Here is a 19557-nt window from a genome sequence, read left to right as displayed (position 1 = left end):
GAGCAGAGTTGGGCTGATGAGGTGGGCGCGGCTGGCAGGTAGAGTGAAGCAGAGGGAGGGGGAGTGGAAAAACACTGCAGCAGAGTGGCAGGAGAGGACTGAGAGACAGGGATTGTGACACAAATACTAACAAGCAGTCACAGCTAACGAGGGCATGAGCTCTCTGACTGAACACAGGTGCTGGCACTTTCCTCTACTGCCTTCCTCGTCCTAATAAACTTAAAGATTCACATTTAAAACAGCCAGAAAATCATGCCAAGAAAACATAAAAACACCTCCCTACATGGATTTTATGTTTTGAGACATTTCTTTAATATTGCATATGCCATATACAGTTTTACAACGTGTTTTGTTGTTCTCGCTCTTTCTCTCCAACACACACACAACACAGACAACAAGCTTGCCTCTGCTCAGCTCACCACTTTTTCCTTCCTCACCTCTCACAGTACACCTTCCCCCTGTTGGGTCTAACACCTCTGTTTGCACTGGGCTCTAACATGTGTCCACATTAAATACATGTATCTATAAATTCAGGCCCAACCTACATGAACCTGCACAGTGTCTGTCCAAGGCCTGAGCCCGACCCATGGCAGCAGTTTTGGGCCCCTGTCCAATTAAAAACCTGAATTACTACAGTGAAAGAAATACACTATATATTATATTTATATCATAACAACATTAAGTACAAGCTAAGGGCTGATCTTTTTCCTCGCACCACTTCTCCTTCTTCTTGTCCTCATTTCAAGAGTCCATCCTCTCGTGCACGACAGGTTCAGCAGAGCAGGCTGCGCCCCTCTGTTTGTCTAGTGCGTGCAGCAATTCATGGCGATGTGGCACACAGATGATGCTCACTGCTCTTCTCTGCATGTTACGCACATCACTCCACTGCTGGGGAGGCAGAAAGAAACACTGCCAACCAAGTCCCCTTGCAGCTCCTCTCTCTTTTTTTCATTTTCTGTCCCAGGACACCGACTCGATTCATCTCGAGGGCAATCAAAAGAAATTACAGCCCAGCTCAGCCCAGCCTGGCATCATCCTGGTGGGTAAGATCAAGCCCAATCAGGCTCAGGTAGAAAATCAGAGCTCTAATGTAGGTTAGGTTTAAAAAAGAAAAACGGTTGGGTGTTGTGTACTTAACGTAATGTGATGATGTACCTTAAAATAACTCAAAGTTCACCTGCTTTCTCACGGGTCACAAACACCTGTCTGCTGATGAAGTGTTGTGTGCTTGTTTGACCCATCCACCAATTTGCCTCCTTATGCTGACTTTTGCTCTTTATACTTTTTGTGTGAACTGCTGTGTAAAATGAAAAATGTCTATGAATGATCAGGGACTGTCAGTCAGTGTAAATGATGTTAAGATGCTGGTGGAGACTGTTCATGTTAATGTTTCACTGTGCCAGAATAATTTGAGGCTGTTGTATCTGTATAGTTGTATGTTAGGACCACGCTGTCCATGGAAGTGAAACAGAGTGGGAGGAGACTGATAGACAGACTGAACATGTCACTGAGATCAGTTCATGGTTGTACAGAGACAGAGATGCTATTTCAGCACCACAGACAGCGCCATAGATTCATCAACACACAGCATAGTTAGGCTACATATATTGTGGGGATATTATGGATATTTGTGGATGCATTTGCTCATCCCCCGCTCAGATCAAGTTTCTTATTGAACAAAATGTTAAATTATCATGTTATAATATGAAACGTTTTATGTTATAACAAGATAAATAGTTTGTTGTAATAACAATAAAAGTTTCTTGTTGGGACGTGGAGTGTTTGATGATGTAATAACATGAAAATATCCTGTCAAACATGAAAAACATCTTGTTATAACAACAAACTTTTCATGTTATTACCTGATACTGATCAGTTTTCTTCTGATGTGCCATCACTGAGCTTCTGTAGTCAGTGATGTGAAAGTTGTCAGTTTAAGTGTGTCAGAGTGTTTGTATTGTGTTTCACAGGTAACTGATGATGAAGGTGTGGTGACCTATGAAAACATTGGAGACCCTTTTGTCTCTGTCAGACTCCACTGATCAACAACTTCATATCAGCATCAACTCATCAGAGAATGTGATGTGAATGTGTTTGAGTGGGTTTTCAGCCTTAATAGAGTTAGTAACAGTCAACCCTTTTTATATCTGATAACAATATAAGCTGCAAACAAAGAAATGTTTAGCACTAATTCCAACACTGTGTTTCTTGATTCCATCATGTGCTAACATGAGCACTCAAATGTGTCTAAATACAGATATAAATGAACCCAAAGGGACCTGACAATGCTGCTGTCGTAAGTTTTGGATGTAGATGACCACATACTGTGACTAAATAGAAATACAAATCTGAATTGTCTAACATTTGTCTAAATAACATATAAATGTTCTGGAATTGTTTGGAGTTGGTGCTCTACCTTCAGGCGATTAAAGACAGTTCAATCAGACACTCATCAGTTTGTGTTTCCGATGTCTATGAGGTCATCATCAGAGGGTAAAACCTCCAGAGCTCTGCTGCTGGTGTTAACCACATTCTCACCAAAATAGTTCTCCTTCAGTTCTCAGAAAAACACCTGCAAATATATCAACAGGTCTCAGACCAGGAAAAACATCATTTATATGTGTTATCTGTGAGGAAGTTAATCATCACAGGAAGTAGATGCTGTGTGTTCATTTTAAGAAGCAGCAGGTTAGAGACTTTGACAGTTGAGAGCGTGAGACCAAGAGAGAAACATGATGGCTGAATTCAGATGGATTATAATGTCTTTATTTCTGATGCTGCTGTTTAAGTTTACAGGTAAGGATATAACACACATTAACTGAAGAGACATTACAAAACTGTATTGATATTATTAATAGTACTTTATTAAGTATTCTTCCAAGTTTTGTTTGTAACGTGGTGAGTTTAGTGAACTCTTTCTTCATTTCTCTCTTTTTCAGCAGCAGCAACTGAGAAATATTCCTTAGTTGGAGATGAAGTCACTTTGTCTTGTGAAAATGTGACACATGATCAGGATAACTGTGACAGTGCTGCATGGTTATTTAGTGATCGAAGAAACACAGTGACGCTGTTTGAACACGGGAAGATTCACAGAGAAGCTGAAGCTAAATCAGACAGACTGAGTGTTACAGCAAACTGTTCTCTGGTTATAAAGAAGGTCACACATGAGGATGTTGGACGTTACAGCTGCAGACAGTTCAGATCAGGACAACTAGTTTCAGACTCTCAGGTTCATCTGTCTGTTGTTACCAGTGAGTATTTCCATCATAATGTTTTCAGCTCAAACTGTCTTGTTAGAACAATATACTGAAACATTACAATAATTATGATTACAGTGATGAAGTTCATTTTATTCTTGTTGTCTTTCTCTCACAATATCTCCATCTTCACCAGTGACTGAACGTCAGGACACTGATCGGGTCATCTTCTTCTGCTCTGTGTGGATATATGGACACATATGTACCCACACAGTGAAGTGGTTGTATGAGGGTAATCAGAATGACTTGGAGACATCACAGAGTACATGTTCAGCCTCTGTGACATTTACAACATCTGACTATAATCAGAAGTTGAAGTATTCTGAGTTATTGAAATGTGAAGTGACAGATGGTCACACTAAAGAAGTTCATCAGTTCACCTTCAGCCCTCCTCAGTCCTCAGGTGAGAAACCAGGTGAGAACATGATGAGCTGTTTAAAATCATTTCAAACTGATGTGAATAATCACACAAAATGTTTCAATCTGAGGTTTTAATGTTTCATCATTCTTTGTCATTTGTTTTATGCAGAAGGTTTGTCTATTTGCTATTGTATTCATTAAGGTCATGATGCAACAACAGGAGCTACAATATCTACAACAACAATGGAATCACCATCGGCAACAGGAAATAAATGGACATCAGTGACAATGAGCACATCAGAAGTGACAAACAACAGAGCATCTGAAAACAACAATAATCAAACAAAACAAGGTGACTGAACAAAACTACACACAGAAAGAAAGAGTTTTAATAGAAGCTTTGTTCATTCAGATATGAGAGATGTTAAGACAGCACAAGAACACACTAACAAAAGGGTCATAATTAAAAAAAACAAACAAAACCCAACTAATGTAAAACTCCTATCTTCTCTTTCCAGGCTGGTGGAGGTTCATTGTTGTGTCTGTGGGTTTAGCAGCGCTCATAATAAGTGTTGTCACAGTCAACATATGGACAAGAACTAAAGGTGAGAACATTCACACATGAAACTTTAATCAATCAGTCAATCAAACTTTATTTGTATAGCACTTTTCATACATTAAAAATGTAGCACAAAGTGCTTCACAGAATTAAAACATACAACAAAAATATTTCATACATACTGACCCCCCCCCAGCTGAGGAAAGAACCACCTATAGAGAGCTCATCCACACTGAGAGGTGTCACAGCCTACGGCCACAGGGAGCGCCGCCACAGAGACCACCCGGACCCAGATAGACTAGGGTGGACTCCACACATGGTGCAGAGCCTCCCAGTACTCTGGACCTGAGGGATCTCCAGGACGACATCCCCGCGGGCAGACCGGGCACACCTCTCAGTGTGGAGGCCCACCATGAGGAAACACTGGAGCTAAAAACTAAAAGACTAAAAGGCCATATGATAAGATAAAACAAGTATGAGATAAAATAATAATAAATAAATAAATGATTTAGAAACTTAATAATAATGAAATGCATACAGATTAAAAATAAATCATTTAAAAGCATTAGAAATTAAAATAACATATAATATAAGAATTAAAAGAGTTAAAGAAATCAGTTAAAAGCCAAACTAAAAAGGTGAGTCTTGAGTCTCCTCTTAAAATCATCGACAGTCTCTGCAGTCCTGATGCTCTCCGGCAGGCTGTTCCATAAGTGAGGGCCATAATGGCTGAATGCAGCCTCCCCGTGGGTTTTTGTTCTCACTTATAGAACAATTAAAAGGCCGGTGCCGGAGGACCTCTGGATCCGCGAGGGTTGATATGATAAAAGCAGGTCAGATAAATAAGATGGCCCAAGGCCGTTAAGACATTTAAAAACTAATAAAAGAACCTTAAAATCGATCCTGAAACACACGGAGAGCCAATGCAGCAATTTTAAAACTGGTGTAATGTGCGCCTACCCTCTGGTCCTCGTTAGCACTCGTGCGGCTGAGTTTTGAAGTAACTGCAGGTTAGAGATGGTCTTTTTGGGAAGACCAGAGAGCAGGGTATTACAGTAATCTAAACGACAAGAGATAAAAGCATACATCAGCACCTCCGTGTTAGCCTGAGAGAGAAACGGGCGGACTCTGGCTATATTCTTAAGATGATAAAAACCTATCTTTATTACATTTTTTATGTGTGGAATAAAACTAAGCTCAGAGTCAAAAATGACGCCCAGGTTCTTTACACATTGTGAAGGTTTAAAATCTTGTAGTTTTGGTAAAAGTTTCTCTCTCTTGTCTTCAGGACCAATAACTAAGACCTCTGTTTTGTCCTGGTTGAGCTGTAGGAAATTCACTGCCATCCATGACTTGATATCTAAAATACAGTTTAAAAGGGTATCAATTGGCCCTGTGTCATCAGGAGACACAGTGATGTACAACTGTGTGTCATCTGCGTAACTGTGGAAGCTGATGCCGTGCTTCCTGATGACATCCCCAAGGGGAAGCATATATAGATTAAAAAGAAATGGACCTAAAATTGACCCTTGGGGCACCCCACATCTAATTTCATGCGTTCTGGAGGAACATGTATCCATACTTACAAAGAAACAACAATCTGTGAGATAAGAGCTGAACCAGTTAAAAACAGTACCAGAGAGGCCCACCAGGTTTCTGAGTCTGTTTAATAAAATGTGGTGATCTACTGTATCAAAGGCGGTGCTTAGATCCAGTAGTACCAAGACTGTGAGTTTTTGTGAATCTGCATTAAACTTGATATCATTTAAAATCTTTAAAAGGGCTGTCTCTGTACTGTGGTTCATCCTAAAACCAGATTGATATTTCTCCAAAATATTGTTTCCTTTTAAAAAATCATTTACTTGGTTAAAAACCAGTTTTTCCAAAATCTTACTTAAAAACGGTAAGTTGGATACAGGTCGGTAATTATTAAAAATGTTGGGATCTAAATTACTCTTCTTCAGAAGGGGCTTCACCACCGCCGTTTTGAAGGCAGCAGGGAAGACACCCGTCTGAAGAGAGTAATTTTATATTTAAAATCTGTTCCTCAAAGAATCCATAAAATGTCTTTAAAAGTGATGTGGGAATCGGATCTAAAAGGCAGGTTGTTGGGTTTACCTGGGAGAAAACTCGACCAAGTGTAATTGCATCAACCAGGGCAAAACTCTCCAGTGTTTCCTCAAGTAAAAGCAATGATCCAGGTGTGTTAAAAATTACATTCTGTTGGTATAAAAGACTGGACCTGATATCAACGATTTTACTTCTGAAGTGGTCTGCAAAGTCCTCGCAGAGGGCATCTGTTGAAATCTTGGCTGTTTTTTTAAAATTGGTGCTAGTTAAAAGATCGAAGGTGGAGAACAGGAATTTGGGGTTGTTTTTATTATCTGTAATGAGTTTTGAAAAGTGGGATATTCTTGCCTGTTTGACTGTATTATTGTAGGTTTTGAGTTGTTCACGTAATATTTCGTAATGAATAGTCAGTTTTGTTTTTCTCCACCTCCTCTCTGCACTCCTGCATTTTCTTGTCAACTTTTTGATATCATCATTTCTCCACGGGGGTGTAGGTTTTGTTTTTATTGTCTTTGTTAAAAGTGGAGCCACTTAGTCAAGTGTTGACTTTAATTTAATGTTAAAATTGTCCACAATAAAATCACAGGGTGCTGGTAAAATCTCTGCAGGAGTGCTCTGTAAAATCTGGATAAAATTTGCAGCCAATTCAGAAGTTAGGTAGCGTTTCCTCACTGTTCTCACCGGGGCCTCCTGATGGCTAAAACTGGTGATGTTAAAATACACACAGTAGTGGTCAGACACAGCCAGGTCAACAACAGAGGACACACCCATGGACAGGCCATAGGTTATGACCAGGTCCAGGGTGTGTCCTCTGCTGTGGGTCAGCTGTGTGACGTGCTGTTTAAAATCCATGCAGGTTAAAAGGTTTAAAAATTCTCTGGACATTGTGTCAGAGATGTTATCAACATGTAGATTAAAATCACCAGTTATTAAAATTCTATTGTACGTGGTGTGTATGATTGATAATAACTCTGAGAATTCACTGATAAAAGAGGTAGAATGGTGGGGTGGTCTGTAAACTGTGATACAAAGAATAGGAGGACTGCTAAAAACAAAGGCATGATGCTCAAATGATGTGTAACTGTTAAAAGAAACTTCATTTGAGAGCAGTGTGCTTTTGGTTAGATGCAGTTCCGCCTCCTTTTTTACCCCCCAAGTAGAGAATAAAAAGTTAAAATTTGTTGGGCAGGCCTCGGTGAGAACAACTGGTGCGTCAGTGCCAAGCCATGTTTCTGTTAAAAGAATACTGTCAATATTATTCTCTAAAATCAGGTCATTTATAATAAAAGTTTTATTTAAAAGAGAGCGCACGTTCAGCACGGCCAAGTTAATGTTCCTGCCGAACGTGCGCTCATCATCACCTGTGCGATGTATAGAAGTGGGGTGCAGGATGTTATTGTCATGAGGATTGCTGTGTGGACGGGGTGCTCTGTACCTTATGATGGTCTCTGTCGGGAATGTTTCTGGTGAGAGTGTTGGTGACAAATGAGACCGGTAGGGGGAGCTGGCAGGGGGAACAGTACTCAGTGCCACTACTGATGCAGGTGGAGGTAGAGTTTCCGTGGAGGGGGCGTGTGATGTCAACAGTCAGTCATGAGGTGAATGAACAACAAGTTTTGATGAACCTGAATTTTCACTGTTGAAGCTAAAGTCGACTCTTTTTTTGTCTTTTCAGGGAACAAAACACAGATGGATGAAAACATGGTGAGTTTTAAAACTGAATAATCAAATGTGTGTTCAGGTTCTGCTGAATCAACTGTGAACTGTGTTCAGTTTGAAATGTCCCAACCTCAGCAGTCAGTTGGTTGACAGTGGAGGGTCGTCAGCTGATTAAACTATGATCAATGTGTGTTCATCTTAATTCAGTAAATTACAGTTTAAAGTAAATCTTGAGCTGACTCCCTCCTGGTCACATTCCCTGAGTCAGTTTGTGATAAATGGCGGCTGTCACAAATGAACAGTTGAGTGTAGATGAACAATAAAAGAAGTGCATGTGTGGTTAATGTGGAGGTGGTGGAGGTGTAAACCAAGAGGACATAATGCAGGGTGGATGTCAGCTGTAGGAAGAGAGAGACAGGAGAGACAAGAGAGGCCCAGGTGAGGTCAGTCAGCTGACGTCCCTCCACTGTCAACCCACTGACTACTGAGGTCGGCCAGGAGAGACTTCAAGACAGTGGGAGGGGCGTCACAACATCAGGAAAATGTGGGGAGTTTGCTTTTAGACACTATAAGCACATCAGGGAGTAACTCTTTAAATTTAGGATTATTCTGGATTTCCTTGTGCTAAATGTGAAGCAGTGGAAGTCTAAAAATCAGAGAAGTGGGATTGAAACTAAACCCCAGCTGTTCCTCTGGAGCTGCTCTGTGTTTCAACACTGATTTGCTCCATTTTCACAGGAGCACATTGAGGAAGATGAAGATGAAGGTACGGTGAACTATGAAAATGTCAGAGACACCTCTGCCTCTGTATGACTCCACTGATCAACAACATCAACTCACCACAGAGTCCACTGCTGTTAAATATCATCTCATCATATTTTACATAAGTAGATAACAATAGAATCATAAGATCAGTTTAAGATTTCTGATGACTGAATGTGTTGATCTGATCTCACATTAAGAAGCCCCCTGTGAGTCCAGAACCTTAACTTCATCTAACATGACAGATATCTTAATATACTTGTTTATTTTCTAATTGAACATCTTTAATTAATGCTTTAACTTTCCCATATATGTTTATACTTATGTTCATACTGTATTTATAGTCTATACACAGTAATCATGTCATAACTCCAACTGTTTATTCTGTACATAATGTCTTTCTATCAGCATTTCATGAACTGAACACCTGCACTGTGTTTATTATACTTATACCTGCTCTGCCTACTGTAACTGCTGCACATGTTCATACTGTATATAACTTAGTGTATTCACAGAAACCCCCACTGCTTTATATATACTACTGCACTTCTGGTTAGATGACTGCATTACATGTTCTCAGTACTTTTACTCTGTGCAGGAACAATAAAGCTGAATGTGTTCTTGAATCTAAATTGGCTCCTGTTGCAACATCTATCTGTGAGTTTAAGATTTACTGGTTGATTTTGAAGCTGCAGCAGATTTGCATCACTTTTATCACTCAGTGTACAGAGGAAGTGATTTTGATTGTCTTTTATTTAAACATATCAGACTACAGTGTGTGATTGATGGGTCTAACACCTCTGTTTGCACTGGGCTCTAACATGTGTCCACATTAAATACATGTATCTATAAATTCAGGCCCAACCTACATGAACCTGCACAGTGTCTGTCCAAGGCCTGAGCCCGACCCATGGCAGCAGTTTTGGGCCCCTGTCCAATTAAAAACCTGAATTACTACAGTGAAAGAAATACACTATATATTATATTTATATCATAACAACATTAAGTACAAGCTAAGGGCTGATCTTTTTCCTCGCACCACTTCTCCTTCTTCTTGTCCTCATTTCAAGAGTCCATCCTCTCGTGCACGACAGGTTCAGCAGAGCAGGCTGCGCCCCTCTGTTTGTCTAGTGCGTGCAGCAATTCATGGCGATGTGGCACACAGATGATGCTCACTGCTCTTCTCTGCATGTTACGCACATCACTCCACTGCTGGGGAGGCAGAAAGAAACACTGCCAACCAAGTCCCCTTGCAGCTCCTCTCTCTTTTTTTCATTTTCTGTCCCAGGACACCGACTCGATTCATCTCGAGGGCAATCAAAAGAAATTACAGCCCAGCTCAGCCCAGCCTGGCATCATCCTGGTGGGTAAGATCAAGCCCAATCAGGCTCAGGTAGAAAATCAGAGCTCTAATGTAGGTTAGGTTTAAAAAAGAAAAACGGTTGGGTGTTGTGTACTTAACGTAATGTGATGATGTACCTTAAAATAACTCAAAGTTCACCTGCTTTCTCACGGGTCACAAACACCTGTCTGCTGATGAAGTGTTGTGTGCTTGTTTGACCCATCCACCAATTTGCCTCCTTATGCTGACTTTTGCTCTTTATACTTTTTGTGTGAACTGCTGTGTAAAATGAAAAATGTCTATGAATGATCAGGGACTGTCAGTCAGTGTAAATGATGTTAAGATGCTGGTGGAGACTGTTCATGTTAATGTTTCACTGTGCCAGAATAATTTGAGGCTGTTGTGTCTGTATAGTTGTATGTTAGGACCAGCTCCAGAGGAACTGCTCTGTGTTTCAACACTGATTTGCTCCATTTTCACAGGAGCACATTGAGGAAGATGAAGATGAAGGCACAGTGAACTATGAAAATGTCAGAGACACCTCTGCCTCTGTGTGACTCCACTGATCAACAACATCAACTCACCACAGAGTCCACTGCTGTTAAATATCATCTCATCATATTTTACATAAGTAGATAACAATAGAATAATAAGATCAGTTTAAGATTTCTGATGACTGAATGTGTTTTCTGTGCCAAGCTGTTTATATTTTAGTTTGACTTGGACAAAGATACTCAAGTCTTGATCTGATCTCACATTAAGAAGCCCCCTGTGAGTCCAGAACCTTAACTTCATCTAACATGACAGATATCTTAATATACTTGCTTATTTTCTAATTGAACATCTTTAATTAATGCTTTAACTTTCCCATATATGTTTATACTTATGTCCATACTGTATTTATAGTCTATACACAGTACTCATGTCATACCTCCAACTGTTTATTCTGTATATAATGTCTTTCTATCAGCATTTCATGAACTGAACACCTGCACTGTGTATATTATACTTATACCTGCTCTGCCTACTGTAACTGCTGCACATGTTCATACTGTATATAACTTAGTGTATTCACAGAAACCCCCACTGCTTTATATATACTACTGCACTTCTGGTTAGATGACTGCATTACATGTTCTCAGTACTTTTACTCTGTGCAGGAACAATAAAGCTGAATGTGTTCTTGAATCTAAATTGGCTCCTGTTGCAACATCTATCTGTGAGTTTAAGATTTACTGGTTGTTTTTTAAGCTGCAGCAGATTTGCATCACTTTTATCACTCAGTGTACAGAGGAAGCGATTTTGGTTGTCTTTCATTTAAACATATCAGACTACAGTGTGTGTTTGATGAGCTTTGAGCCTTAATGGAATTTGTAACAATCTTGTCTTTGATATGACTGATGATAATGTAAATTGCAAATATCAAAAGTGTTAATATTCAGTTTTATAGTGTGCTTTGCAGCTCTCTCTCCATTTCCTCATTCCTCACTGACCTCTTACTGTAGCTGTAATATGACTCCATAGCTGATGAGGTGACCTTAAACTGCTCTGTGTGGACATATGGAGTGTGTAGACACACAGTGAAGTGGCTGTATGTGGGTAAAGACAGAGACATGAAGACATCAGCCCCTGACTGCTGGGGTCACTGTGGCTTCTTGAGATTTCACTTTTTTAAGTATTCTACACATTCCCACTTCCTTGTTCATGTTCACAGAGACACAGTGAGCAAATGAAAAACCTCCAAACCACAGGTACATTTCACACATCTTAAACGTCCAACTAGTCGTCTCTGCAGTGTCACATTCTGCCTCTCTGTCCCTGCAGCCACATTACCACTTCCTCCTGTTCACAGAGACACAGTGAGCATATAGCATTAAATACCTCCAAACCACAGCTGAAGTATTGATGTCCAACACACTCAGCCACCTCTGTCCTCACTGTTTAGCTGAACAGTGGAGCACAAAATGTGTATTTTATGAACACATATCCCCTCATTCTTGCCTCATTGCACTGGTTACCTGTGTGGTGTTCATCCCATGTTACTGTTTGGAAGCTATATCCTTGAAATCACAATTATGATGATTAATTATATGAATAAAATTCACAGTTCCTAGCCACTAGTAGTGTTTCCATTGTCAGTATGTTAAAAATGAGATGATAATGTCAGAATCAGTCCTGCAACACTTCCTCTCAACCTGCAGGTCAGTGACACTTCTGCAAACTAACCAGGCTCAGATAGTAGCTGCATGTGTGTGTGTGCATATATTTGTTTTTGCAGACCATGTGCTTATACATTATGTGTGCATTTGTAAATTTGAGTGTATTTATGTATGCATGAGCAGATACATTGGGTCTAACACCTCTGTTTGCACTGGGCTCTAACATTTGTCTAAATTAAATACATGTATCTATAATGACAAGAAGAATGCAGAGAAAAGCAATAACTCAGATTCATGATAGATGCACACAATGTATCCTCATACAATGTTCGTATTGTATCTCACAAATTGGCGCCCAGTGATTTAGTGCCAATACCAAGTACGTAGGGTCGGTTTAGGACAAGAATCATAGTTTGATGCCATCAAATGACTTACTTAATATAATGTTACAAAGGTTAGCCCTGAGCCCAGCCCATGGCAGCAGTTTTGGGCCCTACTGCTGTGAAAACACACATATCATATATTATATCTCCTTCTTCTCTTCCTTATTTCAATAGTCCAGAGTCAAGTTTTCTACCAGCTGCTGATTATTCCCCAAGAAACACGAGACAACAGCAGCGGCTGTTACCATACAGGTAAACGGAGGGTTCACTATTACTAGCAACTCGTATTAGGAAATGATTTCTCCATGAAATGTGATAGTCCTTCCACGTGTTGCTTTCAGGGGAGCTACAGAGAAGGACTCTGGGTTGTTCGTCTCAAGGAAGTTCCAGCAAAACCATTACACGATTCAGGGGGGAAGCAGGTCTTGACCCTGGCTGTGTTCAGCAAGGGAAGAGACCTGAGAATATTGTCAGGGGGTGGAAAGAGCCCTTTGAAGAACTCCTGAACCTGACCAACACACCCTCTGGGGATGAGGCAGAGTTTGAAGACTTGGGGGAAGCCTCGCCCATATCCCTGGCACAGTTATCTGAAGCAGCTCCTCAGCACCAAGGTACCAAGTGTGGATGAGATTTGCCCTGTGATGCTGAAGGCTCTGGAAAATTGTTGGGCTGTGTGGGGTGGTGTTTCCTTTTTTTTTTTTTAAAGGGGGAAGGGTGCGCTCCTCTTATAGAGGCATTGAACTGCTCAGCCTCCCTGGCATAAGCTTTCCCAGTAAAGGAGGTGCTGGCCAGTTGCTGAACTTCAGATCCAGATACAGAAGTGGCAATGCGGAGTCAGTCCTGATCGTGGAAGCATGGTATCATGGCAGTTTGCCCATCCAGTCTACATGTTGGGGTTGTGTGTTTTTCCCCTTGTCAGCAGTTCTCTCCGTGAACAAACAAACGTGTTTCCGCCCAGTTTTGAGCTGGGGACCTTTCGCATGTGAGGTGAACGTGATGACCACCACACTACGGAAACTGATGGAAATGCACCTTCAGTCGCTGAGGTACAGAAGTCTACAAGTTAAGGCTGAAGAGCATAACCTTCACATTCATTGTGATATTACTTTGAGTAGTAGAAACTGAACTGAAAGTGAAACTAATCTGTGCTTTGTTTAAAGCCAGACAAGCCAATACGAAGGTTGTTAGTGAAAATGCAGAAAAATGAGTTTGACTGGATAAATAAAACTTGGATTATACTGCACCAGTCGTGTGAGAGTTTGTAAATGGATGTTTTGATATAGTTTTGCTATTCTTAAAGTGGTCCCAAGTAAATTTATGAATCAGTATGTTAACGTGGAGGCATGTGAAAAATATTCAAGAAAGCACGGTGTGTCCAACAAATGGTTATTATGTGAGTGTCGTATACCTTAAATACAATATAGATCAGTCACTATATACAGTATAGACAGTAGGATAAATATGTAGGGGTATGTGAGAGCTGATGTGGTACAGGTGAGTGTACGCACAGTAGTGTGGCAGTAGGAAGTAAGAATGAGCTTGCAGCCATTGAGTGGTATTTCTCAATTAAAATGAAATTGATATTGTTCAGTTCACCTGATTTACATGTGTTTGGAGTGGGAGGAAACCGGAGTACCCGGAGAAAACCCTCGCAGTCACAGGGAGAACATACTTACCTTACAGACAGGAAGAGGGCCAGGAGCTCCTGCTGTGAGGCCCCAGTGCTAACCACTGGGCCACCGTGCTGCCCTCAGAAGATCTGTGATAGTTTTTCTACAGCACAACTCCTGAGAATCATGCTGAACAAAATAGGGATGCACAATAATACTGGCACATCTTGCAACCACTGGGCCACCGTGCTGCCCTCAGAAGATTTGTGATAGTTTTTCTACAGCACAACTCCTGAGAATCACGCTGAACAAAATAGGGATGCACAATAATACTGGCACATCAAACACACAGAAGGGCTCCCCGACCCCGGGGTTCGAGTTCCAACCCCAGGATCAAACCGGGAACCCTCTTGCTGTGAGGTGACGAAAATAACCACTGCACCACCGCTATTTTCCACAGTGAATGAATATTACATACTCTGAAAAGCATTGTCTTTTATGTCTCCATCTGCTGGTGGGCCATTAGGATAAAAGCATGCATGTATAATATGATATTAATTTCACTAAGGAAATGAATATCATATTAATTTGATCACTGAAATTAGGCGGGGATCAAAGTGAATGTATCAATATCAGCCAAATGTGTTGTTATATATCACTATATCGGCAAAAAATCCGATATTGTGCATCCCTAATAAAAAACTTTGACAGAGCTTCACTTACCTTCACCTTCTATATCCTTGTTGATCGTGCAGCAGCAGCAGAATGTCTTCCTCATCCACGAGAAGAAATGCCGCACACAGTTCTTCTTCTTCTTCTTCTTTTGGGTCGAGGTGTCATCTGAAAATCAAAGGACATTACACATTTCAAGCGACTTTCAAATAAACAAATCAGAAACTAGAGGAAGTGGTGGTGGCGTTCTCACATTCCCGCTGTTGTCAAGACATCAGTTGAGACCAGAGGAAGTCATCTCACCTGACTGACCTCTCCTCATCTTCCATCTGCAGCATGTTTTGGGCTGCAGCAGGCTGGACCAGGATCACACCTGATGGAAGGACGGTGGGAGATGATGCTGGACGGTGGTGGTCTGGATGGATGCTGGTCCAGGCACTTCTTGACTTTTCCATGTGAGTCTTCAAACTAAACAAAAACACACACAGTTAGTGCATTATTCTGATTGTTGTCATAACATCATTCGAGACCAGAGGAAGTCACCTCACCTGACTGCACTCTCCTCGTCTTCCATCTGCAGTGTGTTCTCTGGTGCGGCAGGCTGTACCAGGATCACACCTGATGTTGAGGGAAATGATGATGGACTGTGGTGGAGAAGAAAATGAGGAGGGGAGCTGAACAAATTGAGGGGAGGAGAGCAAAGGAAAGGCAAATAAATCACTGATTGAATTGTAAAAACTAAAAACATGACCAACAAGGTTGGCATCAGCACAACACACACTTACTGGGAGCTGTGGTGGCCATTAGCGATGAATGGATGAGTGAGGACCTCAACGGAAGAGATCCTTTCAGTTTCATCCGTTGGGTTGCGGAACTAATTGGTCTTATGTGCTGATGGCGGGTGCAGTATTGCATGTCACATTCTGGTTTAGGAAAATCAGACCTTAGCAACAGGAACGCTTCTTTTCTCTTCTTGTCTAGATGCTAATGCTAATAACCTCCTAAAACCACAGGGTTTCACCTGGATACGTGTAGTTTTGCAGGATGTAGGCGTGCATGGCTTGGGGAGCTCTGTGACCGTCTCAGCCGTCTCACCCTGTGCACTGACTGCACGTTCATACTTCGCATGATAACCTGTGTACACATTTGTAAGACTGCAAAACAAAAATCCTGAATTATGATGAAAGTGAGAAGTTGGACTGAGTGTTAAAGTATGGGCTAGATTTATTTCTAAAGCTTTGAAAATTAGACAGACTAGACTGAATACTACAAAATTATGAAGGCATACAGAATATACTATTGATGTTTTCCTATAGTTTGTATATTTCGTCTCACACAGATATATATATATATATATATAAACTCATAATCTACCTTGTAAGGCTGTTTGTGCATGATGCCAGATACTACACTGATATCAGAACACAGAGACCCCTCCATATGAGTAGATTTTTGTTGATGGACATAATTCAGTCCATCTAAATGTCAATATTTTTTTTTAGCTCTTTTTAGTTGCGTATGTTCTTTAGTGTAACCTATGATGGTCAATTTGAGAATTTATCAGCAGTCAGGTAAAAGTAAGGGAAGTCTGTTGTTGGCTGCGGCTGCAGCTGTGACAGCAGCACAACGAGCAGAAATCAAAGTATATCTTTTTAAATTAATGATCACAAAACAAATAGAATTAATCACCCTTGTTTGACGTTACATTGAAGTCTGCTGTAGGTTTAATCTTGGGGTTAAGGCCAATATTAGGTCAATAAACATTTTTTTAGGTGACAGTTTTGCAAGCCTATCCATGAAAGCTCATGAAAGCATACAAGAGTCAAGTGGTTACTATTTTGGCCGGGTGAGTAAATGTGCTTGTGTCAAACTGTCTTTTATATTTCAGTTCTGAACATGGATGCATCACTGCCAGGCTAATGTTAGTTGCTAATATTAGCTACCTTTAGCTCCTATTTTCTATCTACTAGGTCAACCATTTCCAGACTGGACAGTGCACCCATGTATGACGTCATATGCAAAGAAGTTATCGTTGTGTGCGCTCTAAGTTGCTAGCTAAACTAGCTTTTAAAGACGTCCAGCTGGTCCTTCAGGAGGAGAACATACAGCAGAATTTGATCTATTAAAAATACAGTGGAGAGCACACAGAGTCTCTGTGAATGACTTACTAATTCATACTCCGTTTCTCCTGGGAACAGTAAGTCACCGTGGACCAAGGCAGCCATCACAATACCCAATGACCACATATCAATGGCCTGAGAGAATGGAAGGCCCAAAATAATTTTTGGAGCTCTGAATGTGGAAGAAAAGCATCACAGTGTCATATTTCAAGGATTTACAGCACATGGAGGGAACATCTTTTAAACTAAATCAACAGTAAGTATGGGCATGAAGCTACTTTCTTTTGGTGAAAGTGATAAACTACAAACTCACTCCAGTATGATAGTAATCATCAGTGAGCTTATAGACCTTACCTGAAGAAAGTAATTTGTAGACTTTGGCCAGGCATGGCTTTAGACGTTGGTATTGCCAAGCCAAAGTCTTTGAGCTTGACTCTGAAGGGTCATGTCTGGTGATCCACCAGCATGATGTTGTCCAGTTTGATATCTGTGTGGATCACTCCGATGCCTTTCAGTGCCTTGAGCGCTTTGGCCAGCTGCAATCACAAGGTCAGAGATACAGTTCGGAGAACGCACCACAGTTTAAAGTGTTCAGGGCGGTGCTGTTGATTGGACAGGGCTGTGTTCGTACCTGTGGGATGATGGTGCTGACGTCACTCAAACGCATCGGGGCACCGTTGGTCTTCCACATGTAGTCGTACAAGCTGATGTCTAACATCTCAAAAACTAGTGCCCTTCCATGGCTCGTGTTGAGGCAGCAAAAGAACTTGACGATATTTTGCTGATCCAAGTTGAGGCGCTTCAACCTTTTTAACATGGAAATCTGGAGACAGGACGAATGTTATGGTGACAGTTAATGTGTTTACATGTTTAAAAGTCAGAGGAAATTGTGTTGGAGATTTATGGGACAATATTTAAACTAAACTTAATAATCCTTTGCTCTTTACTACACAGAACTGGCTAAATACAAAATGTGCCATATATATACGTATATACATGTACCACCATATATACAATCTCTGTTTCACAGCTGTGAACGTCAAAATCAACAAAGTGTCTTACCTCCCCAGGGAGACATTCTGAATATTTGGGGATCTTCACAGCTACGGTTTGTTTGGTGTCCTTTTTCCAACATTTCAACACCGTCCAGTAGCCGCCCTCCCCCAGAACCTTTAGGGATGTGTAGTTGCTGGGGAGCTTGAAGGCGTCATAGCTGGGGAGTGGTGATGTGTCAGATTTACCGTCTGCCATTTTGTTTTCTCACCATCAGCCTCTGAGACACTGAGGCCTGCAGACAGTATAAAGTGATCATACCTGTGCCACCTCTGACAGCCATCTCAAAGCATTTGTTGTTTTCGTTTTTAACTGAGCACGTTAGCAGTTAGCTTTCCTTGCCTTATGTGTGGACATATGGAGTGTGTAGACTAGACACACAGTGAAGTGGCTGTATGTGGGTAAAGACAGAGACATGAAGACATCAGCCCCTGACCACTGGGGTCACTGTGGCTTCTTGAGACTTCTCTTTTTGATTCAAAGCATCTTGAGTCAGTCTCGTGTCAACTGACTGATATTTTCATGTGAGAAGCTCAGCAGTTATAACAGGTTTATGTTCCAGGGAACCAGAGACCACCTGATGACAACACTGTGAGCTGGAAATATAAACTGAAGTGAAGTGACGTGTGAAATGAAATATGTCTATGAATGATCGGGGACTGTCAGTCAGTGTAAAAGATGTTAAGATGCTGGTGGAGACTGTTCATGTTACTGTGATGCAGGACTGTGAATGTCTCACTGTTTTAAACTCAGTAAGAAGCCAAACAGTGAAGCGTTCAGGTCCAGCAGCCAGTCAGGTCAAACTCAGATCAGACAGTAACTGATGGTGTGTTCAGGTGCTGTCAGAGTATTTATTTCCTTGCTTTTTGGAGCTTTATGGAGTCAGTAACAGTCTTCTGTTTATTATATCTGACAACAATATAACCTGCAAACAAACATTCACCACTTAGTTCTACACTTTGTTTTGGGATTCCTTTAATGTACTAACACAGCACTGACATGTGTCTAAATACAGATAGAAATGAACCCAAAGCGACCTGAGAATGCTACTTGAGACATCTTGGGTGCCCATGACCACCTACTGTGACTTAATATGAATGTAAATACATCTTTACACATCTTAAACGTCCAACTAGTCGTCTCTGCATTGTGTTTCTCTGTCCCTGCAGCCACATTAACACTTCCTCAAACATGTTCACAGAGACACAGTGAGCATATGAAAAACCTCCAAACCACAGGTACATTTCACACAAATTTCATGCCCAACTAGTCGTCTCTGCAGTGTCACATTCTGCCTCTCTGTCCCTGTAGCCACATTAACACTTCCTCAAACCTGTTCACAGTGACACAGTGAGCATACAGCATGAAAAAACCCTCATCAGTGTTTTAACTGTTTGTTGCAGCTAGTTTCAGTGACCCCAAACCTTCCAGGGGTTAAAGTAGTTTCTTAGTTTTTTGATAAGTGCTTTTTGTCCAAATAAAGTGTGGACTGTCTGTTCCTGTGAGCCTCATGTGTTTCCCATCTGATCATTGTTAGAGGCTAAAACCTCC

At 41.0% G+C, this 19557-nt stretch overlaps 1 protein-coding gene and 1 long non-coding RNA gene across 5 annotated transcripts in view; one reads left to right on the top strand and one right to left on the bottom strand.

Moving 5' to 3' along the window:
• The first annotated feature begins 2672 nt into the window (after window positions 1-2672).
• The window catches only part of LOC144466548 (uncharacterized), a 42149-nt gene continuing 25264 nt past the window's right edge, over window positions 2673-19557 (top strand). The window contains exons 1-7 of one of the 4 annotated variants that reach the window (XM_078174014.1): window positions 2673-2796; window positions 2940-3251; window positions 3394-3672; window positions 3820-3969; window positions 4136-4222; window positions 7922-7950; window positions 8644-8802. In XM_078174014.1, the coding sequence (XP_078030140.1) occupies window positions 2733-2796; window positions 2940-3251; window positions 3394-3672; window positions 3820-3969; window positions 4136-4222; window positions 7922-7950; window positions 8644-8718 (996 nt within the window). In that variant the 5' untranslated portion in view covers window positions 2673-2732 and the 3' untranslated portion in view covers window positions 8719-8802. Of the gene's footprint in view, window positions 2797-2939; window positions 3252-3393; window positions 3673-3819; window positions 3970-4135; window positions 4223-7921; window positions 7951-8643; window positions 8803-19557 lie in introns of those variants that run through there. The other 3 variants (XM_078174011.1, XM_078174012.1, XM_078174013.1) reach the window with 3 other exon arrangements.
• Window positions 16918-17772, bottom strand: LOC144466553 (uncharacterized). The gene is made up of 3 exons (XR_013493167.1): window positions 17585-17772; window positions 17308-17489; window positions 16918-17125 (listed from the first exon to the last, which is right to left on the bottom strand). It is a non-coding gene; the product is annotated as an uncharacterized LOC144466553 (long non-coding RNA).

This window comes from Epinephelus lanceolatus, chromosome 13, assembly GCF_041903045.1.
Source record: "Epinephelus lanceolatus isolate andai-2023 chromosome 13, ASM4190304v1, whole genome shotgun sequence".
NCBI lineage: Eukaryota > Metazoa > Chordata > Actinopteri > Perciformes > Serranidae > Epinephelus > Epinephelus lanceolatus.
This window is presented reverse-complemented; position numbering and strand designations above follow the sequence as displayed.